Source organism: Falco punctatus (assembly GCF_963210335.1).
Source record: "Falco punctatus genome assembly, chromosome: 12".
NCBI classification, from domain to species: domain Eukaryota; kingdom Metazoa; phylum Chordata; class Aves; order Falconiformes; family Falconidae; genus Falco; species Falco punctatus.
The window spans coordinates 1,700,345-1,719,913 of NC_137592.1; the positions used below are offsets into that span (position 1 = coordinate 1,700,345).

General features: G+C 43.3%; 1 protein-coding gene across 17 annotated transcripts in view; it reads left to right on the top strand.

Annotated features, from left to right (window-relative positions):
- Window positions 1–19,569, top strand: part of KIZ (kizuna centrosomal protein) — a 55,539-nt gene that overhangs the window by 26,701 nt on the left and 9,269 nt on the right. For 9 of the 17 annotated variants that reach the window (XM_080407787.1, XM_080407791.1, XM_080407795.1 and 6 more), the window contains 3 exons: window positions 3,189–3,348; window positions 4,361–4,426; window positions 14,286–14,385. In XM_080407787.1, the coding sequence (XP_080263913.1) occupies window positions 3,189–3,348; window positions 4,361–4,426; window positions 14,286–14,385 (326 nt within the window). Of the gene's footprint in view, window positions 1–3,188; window positions 3,349–4,360; window positions 4,427–5,125; window positions 11,571–13,140; window positions 14,386–19,569 lie in introns of those variants that run through there. The other 8 variants (XR_013931309.1, XR_013931310.1, XM_080407794.1 and 5 more) reach the window with 6 other exon arrangements.

Consider the following 19,569-nt stretch of genomic DNA (forward strand, 5'->3'; position numbering starts at 1 on the left):
CAAGGTCACGCTTTTCCTGTGGTGCAAATTTATCACAAGGTTTCTATCATCTGTCTTTCTCTGTGGCTTGGTAGCTTTTTATCATGGTGTATTTTGATCTTTTTTTTTCTTTTAAAACAGTTATGTTTGGTACACTGAATGCACAAAGCATTTCACAAATAGTAGCATGCTCGTATTTTTAAATGTTAATACAAAAGGTTATAAACTGACTCTTAAAAAAAATTATACAATTGGCATTTGATAGACCCGTAAGTGCCCCACCCTCCTTTGCTGCACACCCAGAGCAGCCAGCCGCGGGGGGAGGGCAGGGCTCCGATCCCCGCTGCCTCCAGCGCCCGGGCTGCAGCCATGCCAGGAGAGCTGGGACGCTGGCACCGGGGTGAAGTCCCAGCTGCTGCTGCACTGGGAACGGGAGATCTGCCAGGCAGCCTGCTGGTAACAAATTGGCCCCATGCTCTGCTCCAAAAAAATGTGTAAAAAATATTTTTTGCTCTAATTGTAAACAAGAAATTAAAAAGCAGTTTGAGCTGCTTTACTGTATTCTAGTTTTAATAGCATTTGAAACAAATAATGAAGATGTAATATTTTTGTTTGTTGTAGACTTTCAGTTACAACCAGGGTAGCTGCTGCTTCTGTATCTGGCCAAGTAATTTGTATTCTGTCCTTTGTACAGTCAGTCAAGTAGAAGAGATGAGCAAGGAATGTATCATTGCACTGGTGACAGATAAACAAATACCGTACATAAATTTATAATTGCATGTAAAAAAACTTCTACAAAGTCAAAGCTCAATAACACAAGCTTTATGGGTGAATATACGCAGCAGTAATCTGTTTATTGCTGTGTGTTACTGTGGCCCACACGTATTCATTTAACATTTCTACTACCTATTCAGTGGATCCAGTCAATTAAACGTAAAGCCAGGAGGCATCCTCTACTTTGAAACACCGTATTTCCAAGCAGGTTGCACAGAACAGGATCAATATAAATTATGCAATGTGCGTGTACTGGAGCATTTGCTTTACCATAAAGATGTGTATAATGCAGTAGTGAACTCATAAGTGATCTGCACCTATATATCTATGACTCCAAAGTTTGAATTTTTGGCCCATGTTGATGGCTTCTTTCTCCTAGAGCTTAAGGATCTGCCAAGAACCCCACTGGATGATGGTACTGTACAGCCAGGCAGCAGGATGAAGGTGCAGGTGGGGGGCCTTTTTGCTCCCTGGCAAGTCTGTCACCTCCATCCCCATCAGCACTTGTGGTCTGCAGGGGTTTGGTGATGACCAGCAGCAGGTCCACCTTCTCCTCCAGTGCCTTCAGCATCTTTCCCACTGCAGCAGTCCACAGAGTCTGTCCACCTGCCTGTCTCCTCCTTGTCTCTTATCGCTAAACTATGTCTCTCTTCTGTTCTCTACATCTTACTATCAGTTTTTCTCTTCTCTCACGGATCTGTCCCGTTATCCCTGTTAAGAAAATTGGGTATTGTTCCAGTGGAACATAGGACAGCCTTGGGGAGCTGACGTGGTAGTGACACCTCTTCTGGGCAGTGGGATAGTCCCTTGGCTGCGACAGCTGGAGACTTGAGTGCCTTCATCAGTCAAGTTACACTCCTGTCAAAATAAGACCGGTGTGGCTCATGCAGCATGTTGGTTGTCTTCATGCCCTGATGGAGGTGTCAGCCACGCCGGAATTGCCATGGTCCCTGTGATGCTGAGCTTTGGTTCTCCTGTCCTTCTGCCTGGACTAATTGTGGTGTTAGAGTTTACACTGAGTGCTTGTATTTGTTGTTGGTGGTTTGTACCTATTTGGATGTTAAATGATGTGCAGATAGGTAAACAAAGTACTTCTGGTGTGAGAAATCCACACTGAGATAAACTGCTAGATGGGAATTAATTTACTTCAATAGTAAAGATTTCCCAGTCCTGCCTGTAATTTAAGGCATTCTTTACATTAAGAAAGTGATACCTAAAGTCCGTCCCCATTTTTGGATAAAGTAGCAGCTTGCTCACGTTGTTTTTACAGGGAGACTTCCCCTATGTAAGTTTAACAAAGAAAAAAACTCAGCAAGCTGTTTTTAAGACTGAGAAGTTGCCATTCTGGGCTCCTAAATAAATATAGATTAATGAGGAGGGGCAGATGCGGGGAACAAAAGTTCCTCGTGAGTCCAGAATGTTTTGGCTTGGAGTTGTCCCATACTCTCAGGTCAGTATAGCAAAATAAGTTAAAAAGCCTGGAGTTCTCTCTAAGATGTTGTTTCTCATCGCTGAAGGCTTACTGTTTTATTAAACAATCAGATAATTAGGGCAGAAAATCTAGTTGATTTTAAAGACTCCAGACCATATTTTGGGTTACAAGATAAAACCAAGAGGAACACCCTACAAGTAAAGAAGAGATAGGAGGCCCCAAAAGCCCTTGCTGCTCTTTGTGAAATAATAAACACCAGGAAGGATGATTTCTCCTGCTCTCAGGGCTTTATAAAGCCACACACCGTACTTCTAACACAGGCGGATGGTACCTGAAAAAGTGATTGCTTTATTTTAAGCCTGTTTTTAACTCAGACATTTACATAGGTTCGTTCAGCTCCCTATAAAGGTGCTGGCTTCCAACTTAATTTTTTGCATTAAAAATACGTTTAACTGTGGAGGTCTGAATATGCTGCCGCGGAGGGCTTGCAGGCACAGGCAGGACGGACCAAACTTTATGAATGTGCAGGAATACCGTGGATTAGAATTGCAGCCGTGCCTGGCAGAGGCTGGCTTGGTCAAGCTGTGACCAAGGTCTATCAGTCTCAGCGTTGTTTTAAGCTGCAGCTGTTGCTAACACTGTGGCTTCCCTGGCCTTATCGCTGCGTGCCTGAAACGGAGAGATTTCTTCTCAGTCTGTTGCTGTTGCAGTGTATTTGATACACCCTTCTGTTCTGCTTACCCTGAACGCGTGAGGCCGGGAATGCTGAGCATTTCCAGAAAACCTAGTGATTAAAAGAATAATTCAAAGTTTGCGTTACTTCAAGGCAGAATGCAATTTCTGAACTAGCGCTGATGTAACGCAGAGGTAATTTAACATCTAAAAAAACCACCCTGGAAACAGACTACACCGTGAATTATAGATTAGCCTAAATGTATGTTGGAAAACGCTTGAGATGAAGGATAATAGGGCTGTGGCTATTTTTATTTTTTTAATGCTGCAGGCTCTACCAGTGTTGAGAGAGGTCCTTCCAGAAGAGTGTGGGGATAGGCCATCTATTCAGAGTAATGAATCATCTTATAGCTTGCCATCGATCCCAAACGACGGTGAGGAAATAAAGCCGGCAAAACACGCTCCCTGGCTCGCCGGCGCGGGAGAACAAGGTAACAAGTGGTAAACGGTCTGGCTGTGCGCTCAAAGTTACTGTCCTTCTCTGTATATATGTATTTTCTATCCAAACCCACAGGGGACTGTATTATAGTGACTGGCAAATTAATGTGTATTTGTAATGAACTTGGAGGGATTTTCCTAAATATCTCAGTACCGTTCGTCATACTTGTTACCTCTTAAAATGAGCGATGCCTATTGTGACTGCTTTTTTCTGCAGGAGCAGAAAAGCAAGCCTTGTGGTAGTTAATAAAAACAGATCTGTAGGTGTGCATGTATTTAAAAAAATGCCTACTGTATAGAAATTGTGGGATATATTTGTTGCCTTTTATTGTAAAGCCAGACCGCAAACAAATTTTCAAATGTAAAAGGGCTCATGCTGAGCAAGGTGTGCGGTGCCATTTCAGAGCTTAGAAGGTGGATGCGTTTGTGAAAACACAGTTAATTTTTTTAGATAAGGAAGTAATATATTAGTCCGGCGTAATAACCGGCGACGGCAACTTGCTCAGTCTGCTCTCAGAGCATCCCTTACATCAAAGTCCGGAAGAGACAGTCAATTAGGTTGCAGTGCTCTTTACACAGCAAATGTAAACAAACTGCTTTAGGCCTCCTAAATTCACACGACTTTTATCCGCGGAGGAGACAGAGACTTTGATTTAAACTAATTTTCCTCAGTCGGTATGATAGATGCTGCTGCTGTCGGGCTGCTGGATGAGATCGCAGAGTTACCGTCGGTTGTTTGTTTCCTAAATCCCATTGGGTCTTAAATTATTTAAGACATTTGGTTAGCTTGTCCTTTGCTCTGGAAGCTACAGAGAGGCAGGGTAGCCTCGCATGCGAGGAAAGTTCACAGTAGGCGCCTCTTTTAAGAACGGTAATGGATAGTTTAGATCAATAAACAAGAGATAACAAAAGTGAGAATTAAAGGGAGTAGGGCTTAAAAGCAAACAAACCAGTCTGATCACTGCGACTTTGAAATGTGTTTCATTATGGTGTGTTCACATCCAGAAGTCACAAGCTGGTGTGAAGATGAGAGCAAGGAAGAAAGCACAGTCGAAAAGATTCCTATTACAGGTAAAAGTAATGGCTGCATATTAACCTTGAATCCAGTATTCAACTTTATTACATAATCAAAACGCAGCATTTTAGTGGTTTGGGTCCACTAATAGTGAGTAAATTCAGCTACTACATACTGAGCGCAAAGATTAAACATAAGATCATAAAGTCCATGCTTATGTTAACATAAACCAAGATGGAAAATAACAGTGCCTATTTAATTCCTTGTAATCGTGTTATACATTTAAACCATGTGAATATCCTGTCATTTAGCCTTTCAGGTCCCAGTATCAGTGTTACAAAGGTCAGTCTCCATGGGGAAGATCCAGTAATTATGTGGCAAACTACAGATGTTTCTGATTTGATTCTTTTCTTTTCTCGAGTAATTGAATGTGTATCATTAGAATAAGTGCAGGGAAAAGCCTGGCTAGCTGGGAAGCCGTGCCTTTGCCTCTGTTACAAAAGCTGTCTGATAACACAAAATTTTTAGCAATAAGGTTTTATCAAGACGTGTTCAGATCCTCCCACAGCAGATGTATAAGGCTCGCCTAGGATCCCGAGATGTCGCTGCTTTTCGGTCCGGGGGTATCAATAATGCATTAGTATTCAGGGCAGGGCTCTTTGCAATGAGTCTCAATTTTCTTTTGCCTGGTTTTGTAAAGTGGTGGGCTGCTTCCTTATAAATTTTGATGTTTGGCTAAATATTTATTTATGCAGGTGTGTACTCCGATGGAAAGGTGCGAGGGCATCTGCTTATGCAATGCTCGCTGTTGCTTTTCTGCTCTTTTACGGCTTCAAAATAGCCTGTCTTTCAGAGAGCAATTCATTTCTCTACAGAGGTTTTCCTCTGCTGCTTTTTGAGCCTCATTTGCAGCTGAAATATAAAAATGTGCTTCTTGTATTCGTGAATTATACTGCAGCAGTAATATTCCTATGTTAGCCCAATAAAACTTAGATATTTCTAGAGTAGAATGCTTTCCATTTCCCTGCTTCTTAAAATGTCCTTCAGTCACAGATGGTAACATATTTTAAAACATGAATTGCATTGATTTTTAGAAGAATTAAAAGCCACTTAAATCTTTTTCATGAAACAAAACACACTTCTCATTTGAAAATTGATCTAAAATTTTACAAATCCTGGGATTGATTCAATTTTTGTTTGTAATTTAAGAGGATTCAAATTTGAGGATGGAGGTTGAAGTTCCCTAAACTGCAGAGAGTGCCAGCAAGACCAGTGTCAGGAGTGGTGGCTCACTCCAACTAATGCCATCACTGATAGTATTTTGGGGTTTTTTTTTTAAGAATAGCGGCTCTGGAGCTGAGACTCCTGTCACTGCCAATGCTTTTGGTTTGCTTCTCCCCACCCTGAATTTTGTGACTGGCCAGTAGTGGTTTTAGCTGTGGTTTTGCACATGAATTTGTTGGGGAATTCTCTGCTGCAGTTTTTCCTGCTGGAGACCCCGGCGGTCTGTGCGGCTGGCGGCTGTGTCAGGTGTCAGCCGTAAGCCAAGCCACGATGGACATCCCCCTTCCCTCCTTCTCCCATAGCTCTCTTTTTGAATGGGCATGTGAATACGCATGCTTCCTATTTGTAAAAATGCTGAGAAACTCTCCCTAACCTAAACACTGAAACCAGTGACTTCAGTTTAAACTCCGTTCTTTCTGAGTCTGCTGTATTTACTGTTTTGTTGCTGCATGTTTCCAGTAGCCAGCGGTCACATTGTCTCTAGGAGTGAGGCTTTTCATATCTCAATTGAAAGCAAAGTTGCTCCTTTCAGATGTGATTCATCTTCAGCCCGTGATCTTCTCCGGGCTCCTTGTTCTCTTCTGGCTCCTCACCCTTCCAGCCTGTCACTTTTTTCCTTTTTGCTTGTCATTATTTGCTGTAGATTGTGGCCCTGGAGCTCTGGGATTGCTCTGTGCCTAAAATAAAGGCAGCATCTCTGCGTGTTGTCTTTTGGGCTCAGATGACTTGTCTGGGCGTTTGGCATTGTGTTTTTAGATGAACTGATATTTGATGTCCGTTCTATATGCAATCGTTTTGCTGCACAACTTTTTCTAAGCTTAAGCGATACAAATTTTGTGGGGTTTTTCAGTACTTGCTGCATTGTTTAAGGGCTTTAAGTTGTCTTGAAACATGGGAAGCCTTGGGGCTTCTGGTTCTGATGGGCTTCATTGTGAGAGCCGGGTGGATGTGCTTCCAAGCAGTCTTCTGTAACAGCACTTTACGAATGCTTCTGCAGTTTCGGTTTATTTTTCCATTACTTCTGTTACAGAAGAAAAAAAACCCAACCAAAAATTTATTTAAATATTCTGTAAATATTCCAGAGAGATTTATATTTTTTCTTTAATGCCTGTAGGGGAGGGAAGAGAGAGCTTTGTGGCTTTGGGGAAAGGGCTTCAGAGTGGTGGCTGGCTTAGTGTTGGATGTCCCTTAGAGGCAGCCTGTGGTGGTACCTGAAACTGCTTGTGCGAGGACTGACTTCACCCGGAGCTCTTCTAAACAGAGGCTGGGACTGAAACATCTGTGGAGCTGTCCCCTCCGTAGCAGGACACGTGAGCTTTCCAAACATGTAGTCAGCTCGGGGCGCAGGGGCAGTGTAGCTCATAGCATGAAGATGGTTTCTTTCCTAAGCTTGTGGAAGGCCATGTTGTGATAATTGACTTTAAAAGGATTATATTTTGTGTATGGTCTCACCCAGAGAGGAGTTAGCTATTAATAACAATCTCATTTTGTACCAGGTTGTATGAGGATAGAGGAAGATAGGTGAACTCATTCTCATTTTCTTCATGGATGCTTTGTTTTTTATCGTGGGAAGACATGTAAAAGGAATTGTTCAGCTTTTTGCTGTTCCTGAGTTCCTGAGGCGAATAATGTGAGATTAAAAAGAAAGGATAAAATCCATTATTTCTTATTTTGCTGGATGACTGTTTAGGAGTCTCATTTATGGGTAGGAAACTGATGATTTTATTGAACGGGCAGGTTTGTTAAATCTCTTAACAAAACCAGATTTTCTCTCTCTCTTCCCCCCCCCCTTCATGTATGTCTTTGATTTAAACAGACTTTAAAGCTATAAAGCATTTGAATAAAAATGCCGTTACCTCTCCACTCATCAGGCTTCACTTTCACAACGTCTTGAATGTCACCTTCCAGCTACTCTCCAGATATAAAATCTCTAATATAGAAATAAGGAGGAAAAACCCTCTTAAGAAGAAAAAGAAAATTAGCCCTTCTTTATATATCATAAGGGAACATAAAAGAGCACAAATCCAATTCTGCTTTCCTTTTTAGGTCACCTTTAATGAGCCAATAATCCTGCCAACACTTTTCCCACGCCCACATGTCCTTCCAGTGAGGTCCTCCTTTGAGCTTGAAGTTAAAAGGTTCCCAAGGTTTCACTTGGAGTGCACTAATAAAGGCATTAATAAGTCTACCCAACTTTTCGCTTCACTTGGTACCAACCCATTCACAACTGCTGTTATGAAAAAAGTTCATCTGTATGTGAGTAATTCCTGCTGCTGTTGTGATCCAACAGAACTACCTTGGGACAGCCTAAGATTGTACTTTTTGCTTAAATTATTTTGGATTGCATACTCCAGTAGGCGATATTTTATGCTGCTCAACAGTTCCTGAAAGACCTCAGAGTCTTTTTTAGTTATGAATTCTGGGTGATAATTCTTCTTTGACCTTTAAACAGAGGCAGCAGCTTCTAGAAATATTCCCAGTGGATGGCTTGCTCCACTGGGATTTCCTAAGTCTTCTGGTCATCCAAGAGTCTGCTTTTGAGAGGATAGCCTCGTATGTTGGTATATTATTATGATAAGAGTATTTATCTTTTTTTTTTCATTTAAAGAAAGATGGGAAATATTTGTTGATATTTGACCTACTTTACTGCAGTGTTAGGTTTTAATTTGGAGATTTTTTTTCCATCTCCAAAGAGCACATCCTTCTATCAGATTTGCAGGTAGCTTTTACCTTCTCTCTGTATGCAAGTGTTTTTGCCTTATCTCAAGGGAAATCAGTGTGTCTCAGAGCCCGTATGCAGCCGGCACTCCCACCTCCTGTCCCAGCGCGGCTGTGTGTGCGCTGGCAGTGGTCCGGCAGCTGAAGCCCACCTTTAATCCCACAAGACTCTTTGCAGTTTATCAGCCTGCACAGTAATTAGCGTTACGGGGGTAGAGGAGCTTGTTCAGATTTAAAGTTGCTCTGGGCAGGAACTATTGCTGGTCTGTTTTGGTACGGGACCTGGCAGTATGGCAGCCCAGAGCTACCAGGACTTCTGAATGCAGATGCAATAACTATTGCAGAGGTAACTGTAAAGCTACGCGTCTTGCAGGCTCAGCTGATCCGGATAATATTCCTTTCAAGGCATTATTGACTTTGAAGTCTAGTGACAGCTGAAATACCCAAGCTGCTAACTATTTTATTGGTGATAAAAAGCACATAGAAAAAGCAATGTTCCTCTTGGCATAGACTCTCACTTGCGTACACGGGGAAGATGCAGACATGTGTTTGGGTTGGGTCTGCAAAAGCACTGGGGTCTTTTGCCCTCCAACTACCTCCATTTGCATATGAGATTAATTTTTATTGGAAATAATGGATGATAGCTCTTCATAGCTTTTGCATGGCATACAAAGTGCTTTTGTTCCTCTCCCGGTAGAGCAATACCTACTATACTGCTTCTACAACTTGCTTACACACTTTGTCACTTAGGTCAAAGACTCCAGTTTTGCTCACACTGTATGGGCTACACACGAACACAGTGGTATTTCTCTTTTCCCAGTCTGCATTTTAAAAACCAGCAGCCTTGTGAATTACCTTTCCCATTTCCAGAGTCAAGCACTTGGAAGCTGTTGTAGAAAGACAGTTTGATGTCTGCAATGACTTTGTGCTGGGACTCCAGCTGTAGTGAAGGGCTTCAGTGCTGGTTTTGATGTTTAAAATGTGGGCTGCTTCCTCTGTGAAGAGAGGTGATACAATTAGCAAGATACAAATGTTGCAAGTACAAGGCCAAGAGCTTGCTTGTCTTTTTATATGCAGGACATTACATCGTATCACTTTTTTAGCTGCTGAGATGTTTGGCTGTAAATTGATAGATGCTGCAACCTAGGCCGTAGCCGGAACACATGGCGAAAATGACTTCTTTTCAGTTCTGTGCTGGTGCAGTATCTTTTGGGTTAAAGATTACTTTAACTCTTTGGCAGAACAAAATAATACTGGTGCATTATGCAACAACAGTGTATTTTCCTGGAATTTTTGGCTAATGAAAAAAAAATACACCCGTTTTATTCAGAACAAAACTGTAAAAGCTGACATGAAAGCTGCTTTGACCCATGCCAGCTGCACAATTAATTAAAAGTTGAAGTGTGGAGTGTTTTTAATTAATAGTGGTATTTCAGATCTTTTGCTAGTTCTGAGTAGAAAGAAGCAGTGCATAGGGGAAAAAGCTGCAAGGAGAGCTTTGTCATCTGGGATGCACTAGCTCCTGTTCTGCTGCAGTGTTGCTCAAATGACTGGATTGAGAACTTCCCATTGCTAAAATCCCAGTTTGAGTTTAAAGACTTGAGTTTTATCAGGCTTGTTCAGTTGTGCCTGTGCAGCGCAGGCTGGCCGTTCAGACTGAGGAGATGCTCCAGGTAGCCCGTCTGGACAGCTTCACGCCTGTGTGCCCGTGTTGCTTCTGGGGTGTCTCCAGAGCACGCGAGCTGGTGATGTGGCGAGGCCAATGCTTCCAAAACCTGTTTAGGAAGAGAACATCAAGCAAATGGCATCTGTCTTTGTCCTGGTTTCAGCTGGGATTTAACCCCGTGGTTCAGTCATGGTTTAACCCCGGCCGGCAACCCAGCACCACACAGCCGCTTGCTCACTGCCCCCCACCCAGAGGGATGGGAAGGAGGATCGGAAAGGAATGTAAAACTCAAGGGTTGAGATAAGAACAATTTAATAGGTGAAGCAAAAGCCGCGCACGCAAGCAAAGCAAAGCAAGGGATTCCTTCCCCGCTCCCCATGGGCAGGCAGGTGTTGGGCCATCCCCAGGAAAGCAGGGCTCCAGCACGCATAATGGTAACTTGGGAAGACTAACGCCAAATGTCCCCCCTTTCCTCCTTCTTCCCCCAGTTTATATCCTCAGCATGACGTCGTATGGTATGAAATGTCCCTTTGGCTAGCTTGGGTCACCTGTCCTGGCTGTGTCCCCTCCCAGCGTCCTGTGCCCCTCCAGCCCTCTGGCTGGCGGGGCCCAAGGAACTGAAAAGTCCTTGATTTAGTATAAACATCACCCAGCAACAACTAGAAACATCCGTGTCCTATCGACATTGTTCTCACATCAGAGCCAAAACCCAGCACTGTACCAGCTACTAGGAAGAAAATTAACTCTATCCCAGCTGAAACCAGGACACTCTTTTACCCAGCGTAGCAAGAATTTACCAAGGGAGAGGTGCTTTTTAGGAAGCCCTTTGTAGACAGCCGTTGCCAGCAGCACTGCCACAGCCCGTGGCCTTCCTCGCTTCCACTTCTGGTTCTCAGTGCTACTGCTCCCCACTGAACGATTTCTATAGTGCTTGCAATTCTTTTATCCAAGGGTTTCAGCCTGCACACTGCTGATGTGCTCTAAACCCATCTTTTCTTCTTTTATTTTTTTTTCAGTGCATCTTTTCTGGCCAGGGCTATTGTGTTCTGCTGCACGCTCAGGAAAAAATATGTATTTGTGTTCCAGCACAGCAGGCCTCTCACTGTCCCCAGCCTGTGACAGGGAGGGTGCACTTGGCTGTCATAGCACAGCAGGTGAGATGCTTCTTGCAAAACAACAGAAACACATGCACCCCCCAGAATAAAAGTGTCTTTTTGAACTAAGTTGCATTTAACCTTGGACACAACAATCAGTTTTCATGAAGGAAATACACTGATCTGCGTAAGGGTTGTATGGCATGATGCCGTTCTCTTGGGAGCAAAGTGCTTAAGGATTTTCTCTCCTGGCAGCATATTTTTTGCTTCTCTGCCTTGCATGTTGCACCAGTCGCTTGTGCTGTCTCACAGCGGTGAAGCATTGCCGTGCACCTACGTTGGGCTGGTTTTGTTGTCAGCACTGCACATCTGTAACTGAGACTCTTCCTTTCCGCCAGCGTACAATGCAGACATGTTGAAGGCGCAGGGATTAGGCAGGTGAGTGGGGTAAGAGGAGGTAAGAGCCAGGTGGGTGCTCAGCACGCAAAGCAGCAGTCGCTGCATGCTGACTGCTTACGTGTTGTCTGACGCTTGGTGGGTGCCACAGCCCAGGTGAATCCCCATGGCAGGGAGGTGAGCTGGTGGGCTTGGGAGTTCCTAGAAGGATCTCCCATTTCTGTAGGGTGCGTGGGATGTAAGTCAGCACAAAGATGCTCAAGGGGAATGACTGAACTAATTGGCAAGGCAGTCTGGTGTAACTAAGGCAGAAGTGGGGACTGATAGCCCAGCATTGTATTATAATTGTACATAAGGCAAAGCTGGGCTCTGTAGGGTCTTAAAGGGTGAAGAACAAGTACTTGGAGTTACTGCTTGATGTTGCGAAGGAAGGGGAGCCAGCGCAGGGACGGAAGGCTTGAGGGAACGGTCTTTTGAGGCTGGTGTGCATGCAAAAGCCGTAAGGAGAGCTGCACAGCAATGGTGGCCCAGCTCAAGTTTTGGTAGAGCTGGCAAAGACCTGGAGTTTGAAGTGCCAGCTGGGGAGGTGCAGCGAGTATGCCAGGATCAAAGACAGGCTCCATGTCACTGCCCTGAGGGACAAGGAGAGCTTTCAACAGCAGCACAGTTACTCGTGCACAGGTAGCAGCACTTCCCTGCGATTCCAGATGTGTTCCTGCTGCAGGGGACCCTGCTGGCAGCCAGCTAGGTGTGGGGTCCCTGCCCAGGGTTGGGGTGCCGGGCTTAGCCTGAAGCACAGGGAAGGCTTTGAGAGGCACACTTCAGATGCAGCCGCTTAACTGATGTGGTGCCACCCGCTCTGGGAGCGCTGCCTGTTGAGGCTGGGAAGGAGGAGAAGCGTTCACTCCATTAACAGGCTGTAACTGGTGGGTCTGTCCCTCTGCACACACAGGGCTGGGACGGGAAGCGTGGTTACACTGATGATTTGGGCAGAGACAGCTTGTTCCACGTTCTCCTTCACACGAGGAGCAAGCCCTGGACACACCAGAACCACCTCAGAGGGCACACGTAACTGGATTTAAATGTTTGCAGGGTCTGTGGCCTGTGGCGTTCTGCTAGCGGGCACAGCTGGCTTTGTGGTGGGCTTCTGGAGGCGGCGGGGTGCCCTCCTGGCGCTGAGCCGCTGTCCCAGGCAAGAAGCAAACACATCATCTCGGACACATCGTGTGCTGTAGTTTGAATCCGTGCATGGGGAGCCCTGAAAAATACAGCTCTATTAAGTGCTTTACTGCTAGAGTGAAAAGCAGGGAGTTCTGGCTCGATTAGATTAAATTAGCTTTTGTACTTTCGCAAAGTAATGTACAAACAAGCATAAATATTTGTTCCTTTGTGGGCAATGGTTTCTCAGCATGTGCCCATGTCGCTCAGTCGGCAGCTCTGAGCTGCCATCACTCTTGCATCCAGGACCTCCACCGTCATCTCCACAGGTCTCTGCATGTGTACATCATAGGAAAGGTGGGGATCTGCCCCCCCCCCCCTTTTTTTTTTTCTTTTTTCATTTTTTTCCCCTCCCATTCTTGATTTCTTTTTTCTCTGTGCCTTCTCTGGAAAGCGGTTGGACTTTGTTCCACAAGCAATGCGCTGCTGCCACTGCAGCAGCTGTGCCTGAGCTCTGCCATCCCCTGTGCCCACCAGACGGCTCATGCCCCTCTGTTGAAGTGCCCAAGACTGCGCAGGATTTGTGCCGCCAGAATCCACGCACAGAGTGCTGTGAGCCACTGGAGCGGGCTGGTAACATGCATGGCCAGCTAGAAAGTGAAGTGTCCGAGATATACAGAAATACTAAACTGTCCTGAGTAGGAATGAAGCTGCTAACAATAGGGCTTGTTTATAATTTTGGTACTCTCTCTCTCTCTCTATTTTTATATATATATATATATATGCATGCAAAGTAGCCTTTTAAAGTGGGATTTGTACTTGAGCATCATTTTCTTTGGAAATGAGTACAAAGATGAGCAATTGTACAATTCCAGTGAATGAATTAATTTACCTCGTTTTCTTTTTTTTAAGTCAGTCTCTACAGAATGGAAATGAGATTCGCAGAGCTGGGGGGGGGGAAAGGAAAGAAAGGAAAGTGTGGATAAAAGATTTTTAAATAGTTGGGTGTTTGGCTGTTCAAGTCATAAAGATCTGTGTTTCCCAAATGCAGCTCTAGCTCAAAAGAACGGTTGAAAATAATGATGTAACAAATAATATCAAGAAAACTGTAACTATCCAAAATAATCTGCATTTAAGGGGAAGGAGAATAAAAATAATTTTGCTTCCTGAATAAAGTAAATGAGAACTCAGGGATAAAAAAAATTAGGTATCTATATCCTTTATGTTTTACTTAGTTGCCATGATGCACTACAGCTCTTAAGAGAATCTCAGTGTTTGTTTTTTCTAAAATGAGGTAAAATGTGCAAAACTTTCAGTATTCACAAGAAATAGTCATTGGATAACTTTGATTTATACTGAGGGAGTCTCGTTTTCAGTGGTTTTAACTAATTTCCACTTAATCATGAGCAAACACTCTTGAGGCGGATGCCATAACTGTGCGGTGTGTGCTCTTCTCTGGACCTTGTCATCAAACCAAGAGTGTTGCCGTTATGTGCATCTATTTGAAAGTAAGAGTGTGTTGCTGCTAGTGACTGCACACTGTTAGAAGGTCCAGCCACCATTATTCCAAAGTTTATTTTTCACTTTTTTACTTAACAGGTTGCAATATTGGCAGTAAGAGTTCCAAAGCGAAAGAAAGCCAGGAATCGCATTCAGAAACTAGTTCTTCACTGAATGGAAGAAGTCCTCCCTTCTCAAGGTAAAGTTGTTAAATCCTGTAACATTTGAATTTTTTCTGTAGAATGAGAAATGCTGACAGAAAATGACCGAATTGCTGATTTATTATTATTTTTTTAACTTGATCTAGGGTTAAGGTTCATATTTATGTTTATCTAATAAAACATCTTAAACTTTGGTACACCTTAGAAAATATATGTGCCAAAGCCAAGTATTGTTTTGCAGCTGTTGTTTTCTCATTTTAAGACTCAATTGACATCTCAGTGAACCACAAATTGGCGTGTACAGCTGCTTTCAGTAGGGCTACTCAGGGGCCAGACAATAGGGCTTGTCAGGAGAGGGGCAGACATAAAACATAAAGTCTTCAAGAAATAAAGTGGTGGGTTTCTTCTCCATGTGTCCGAGATGTAAACTAGCTGTAACTGGATAATGCTTTCCATGGGTTTGGGGTTTGTTTTTTTCTTGTTTGATACTGGGGTATTTATAACATGCCTTTCTTTCTTTCATATGGAGTGTTTTTGATTAAATGGCCTTACGTGTACCTAAAGGGCACAGCTTGTTCTTAAAAAAAAAAAAAAAAAAAAAAAAGGAAAAAGTTGGTTTTGTTCTGGTGTTTGTTTATTTTTAACTGCAGCAGTTTCCTTTTGGGTCTCTGAGCAGTTCTGTTGGATGTTCCTTGTGTTCATCTTTGGCGTGTAACAGTCATCAAACAGCAGCAATCAAATTACTAGTCAAGAAGCAGCAGAAAATAGGATATAACACAGCCATCTCATGAAATACTGGCTGGGCTTTAGATCCTTATCTGCTCTTACTGGAACACCGGCAAGCGGGTGCTGCTGCCACGCAGCCCCTGGGCTGACGACTGCCATCAATAGTACTCAGGGAGGGACTTTAAAGCATTTTGATATATCTTTTACTACTCCTGTTTATATGACGTTGCTATTTTTCTGTAGCTTCTTTATGCTGTTATTGATGAGGTCAGTTCCAATTCTGCAAGTGTTGTTCTGCATTTTGTGTTAAAAATCACAGTATTTCTGTAATTCTTCAAGTGTGGTAAATACAAGCTGTAATACAATATTGATGAATGGCATTCAGTCTTTTGGTTAGGATTAATTCTTATAGTCTTACGTTTAAACTTTTTTTCACTTTTTTTTCTTTTCAAATTTTCTGAAACTTTGAGAACAATGTTCCAAATCGTACTGTCTAATGCTGTGAAGCGCAAGGGTGCTCCTATAGATGAATTTTTAAACATTAAATTTTAGTCATTCACTGAAGCCCAGGATAGCAGGAAGAGAAGGATCAGGCCCTGAAGAAATGGCCTACAGGATCACTGCTAAGCATCAGAGTAAAATTTGTATAATTTAAAATGAGCTGATTTCTTATTTAAAAGAAAAAAACCAACTCTTCAAGCTTTTTCCCCCATTGGATGTTGCACTGCTTGCTAATGATGCGTTTGGCCATTTTCTGCATTTTTCAGATGCTGTTCATCTGGCATGCGTATTTTTTGCTGGGTTTTTTCAGATTCGTATTTGTGATAGATTTTCAAGTAATTCATTCTGGCCTATAATTTCATGTCTTTCAGCGCTGAGAAGCAAGCGCACTTCATGCGCTGGTACAGGATGATGCTGCTTTAAAAAAAAAAAAAATAGAAAAAAAACTCATAAAGGCTTAAAGTTATTTTTTTCTAAATGAGTCAAAAATAATGCAGCCCTACAGACACAAAGTTTATTAGCAGCCCTTGCTTTTGGATGCTGGGCATCTGCTCAGCAGAGAGGGAGAGCGGCAAAAGTAGTGAGAAAGACGGAGAGCTGGAGAGGGTGGCCGGCTGCTTGTTTGTGGCCAGGACGCGATGCAATTTCTTCGCCGCTCACATTTAAGCGCTCCACTTACTGCAGTCACTTCTGGGGCTTTATTGCTTTTACAAGTGGTCTCGAAACCCACTACTTGAGAATAAACATAACCACGCAGCGCTGCTGTGGTACTTTTTATAAATTCTTCTTTGCGCCGTTTTGTCACTGAGCTGATGAGTGACCTCGCAAAAGACCCTGCTGGACCTAAATAAAAAAAATGGCTTCCTCTGATGTCCTCCAGACAATAATTACGATGTGCCAGTTAAGCCCAAACTACAGCTGAGGGATTTTTACTTTAAAGCAGAGGCTCGGGCGCAAAAATGCATTTATAGCTCTTTGTCTGGCACCTCATTATGTGTGGGCCTGATTCATTAAGTAATTGGTTTGCAGTTGTTTACATGAGTATTAAGGCTTTCTATTCAGCAGCCTTTGAGAGATACATTGTGCAAATGTTGCATGTTATGAATGCTGAATGAGGGGCAGGGGACCGGTGCTATTGGCTAAACACTGCGCTCTGTTGAAAAGCAAGAGAAAGAGATTGGGTGCTGCTTTGCATAGCAATGACTTTCTTAATAAGCTTTACAGATTGATACACACAAGCTATAAAAGATGCAAAGAGATACTCTTAGCACATTTATACATGCTCATTTCACTATTATGGTACTGGAGACGGGAAGAATTGAGGGCTTTCATATTCGGTTTTTCAGTGCATGTCTTCAGTGCATGAGACTTAATAGAATCCGATGTTTATTGTATTATAAATCATGGGGAAGTAGGCAGATCTGCAACAGTTTATTATTAAAGATTCTTTCAATGTAAATCTTTTTCTGCCATTGTATTTCCTACAGCAAAATCATTTTGTGGTTGAGTGGGGATGAAAGGCATAATGTACGAAGGAGTGAGTCTTAATAGGAAGCTGCTCTCTGAGTAAAGACCACTTGTTCCCTTTTGTTCAGCGGTGCATGCCAGAGCTTCCTCTTCTCCTGCAAATATCGTCCTGCTCTACGTTTAGCTATAAAACTACTTTTTCCTGGCTTCGTTTACTTTGCTGAGAGAGTATTTGCACACACGGAGATGCAACTTGCGTTTGAAGAGTTAGCGTTTTGCAGCAGAAAGGAGCGCGTTAAATTACACAGTTGCTTGGGGAAAAAGGTACCAGAAGTCAGGACTGAATCTCTCCGCAAGAGCGGGCGGCAGGCGATGTGTGTGGTATTTCGCAGTCCTGTAGCAATGGATGCAGCCAGTGGAGGTCACTATTTTCTGGGTAATTCTGAATTTTCCATGCAAGCAGTTTATTTTACTTGTTTGTGCTGTCTTGTTTCAGAATAATCTGGAGATTAAAGATGCGTTATCAACTGAGAACCAAAGAATAATTTTAATTTGTCAGGACATAAACACGGTGTAAAGTATTTTAAACTTTGATTAATATGTTTTCTGGAAGTAATCCGGTCTGGTCTCTGAAGGCGGTTTTTCAGTCAAAAGTCACTTTTACCAAACACATTTGTAATGACATGCAAATGAAAATTGGCAGATTATAACTCATCCTCTTAATTATTCTCAGGGGCGATGTCTAACACAGGGCCCATCACCTTTGCTCTCGGTGCTGAGGTGGGCTGGCCATCGGGGGGGCACTCCAGCCCCACGTGTCCCCCACCAGCACCCCCAGCTGACTGGGGGGCAACAGCCCGCTTTGGCCAGAGCTCTGAGGAGAGATTCCAAAGGTTTGGGGCTGGGGAGTGGTCAGGAGATGCATTTAACCAGGAAATCCAAGGGAAAATGGTATAGCATGTTTCCAGACTCCTGAAAGATGCCCCCAGAAACTAGCCCATGTCTGATTGAGTTATCCTTCTGCCGTACTTTCAGTCGTCAAACCACTTCCGCACAAAGCTGACCGTAAATTCAAGCATGTTTTTCTGATGTTACCGATATTTGTGTGAGCTTTATTTCCTAAATCTTAACATCCAGCTGTTGCAGAAAGAGTAATGGCATAGTGGCGATGCTCTAGGAATATTGGTGGGGAATGGTCTGTGGGGAGAGCCAATGTCTCTCTAAATCTGTTGCCTTTGTACTGCAGAGGAAATAGTTTATTTTTGCAGCGATGCCCTAAGCAGTTCCAAGACAGTTTCCGCGCAGTGCTGCGATGCAGTCTTTGTGTTAACAGTTTCTCTAGGCAGGAACGTTTTCTTTTTCTTCAGCATGCTGTATCTAAACAGAGAATGGTCTTAAATGTAGCTCGATATTGATCTTGGTATCTTAAAATAAAGGTCATCCTATTTGCACTGTGATTACTTAAATTCAATGTTATTACTCCAGTTCTGGAGTGATGAATGGATTTTGTAGGCTGTACTCACTTTTCAGGGCGGGGAATACTTCAGTGATGCCCAATTTCTAGTAAACGACCAGCAGCAAAAGATAGAGCCGTCAGGCTTCTGCAGGAGCTGGCAGGAGAGTGTGTGATCGCGGGGGATGCTCAGCCGAGACTGTCACGTTGCAGGCACTGCCACTAAGCTGTCTGGCTCGCTTACTGCCGAGAGGCTTTTAGATGTTTTTGAAAAATGCTTTTCAAGATGGATCTGCCACCCCGCATCCTCACGTATTGCCGGGAAGAAGCTTCCTCGCTCCTTTTGCTGAGGGTTAACAAGCAGCACCCTGTGCAAAAGGAGCGCTGGGTTTGTTGTCCGTGGCGTGCTGCCGCAGCGGTGCATGTGCAGGCGGAGGCACGCAGGCTTCGAGCCTCTGACGGGATTAGCCAGAGTATCAGTGTTCCCAAGGCTGATGCACTCTGCATTTTGTTTGTTTTTCTGATAAAACCTGGCATTTGGGTCCTGTTTTTTTTTCTCTTGGTGCTTCAGTGGTTTTTGGTCGGGGGTTTTGGTGTTTTTTCCCCCTTGATGTTTGGGTAGCTTTCTTTGTGTCTCTTTCTTTTCTTCCCCCCACGCCCCACCCCCCCCCCCCTGGTATTTGGGTGTCTTTTTTCACTTGACTCTAAAACGTAGAGGTTCAACAGGTGCTTTAGCAAAAAGATGCTCAGGCTCAAGTAAACGCTTTCTCCTGTTTTTCAGCGAGCTGCCTCTATTAACTTGGCTCTTGTTGGTCTGGTATTTTCCTCTTAGTATTAATTTTCTTTATGGAAGGAAAAATATTTTCTTGGAGCTTTTTAATTTCTTATTGTTGTGCAGACATTTTCAATACAAAAAGGCCATTTCACCGGAGTAAAGGAGAGATTAAAAGGCCCTTTGAAGTTTGGGTTTTTTCTTTGTTAGAGCCTGGGTTCAGTTTGGAATTATTTTAGGGAAGAAGCAAATGTGTAAATGGATATTGATGGGTCACGACGGGGGATTAGTCAAGGCACTGAA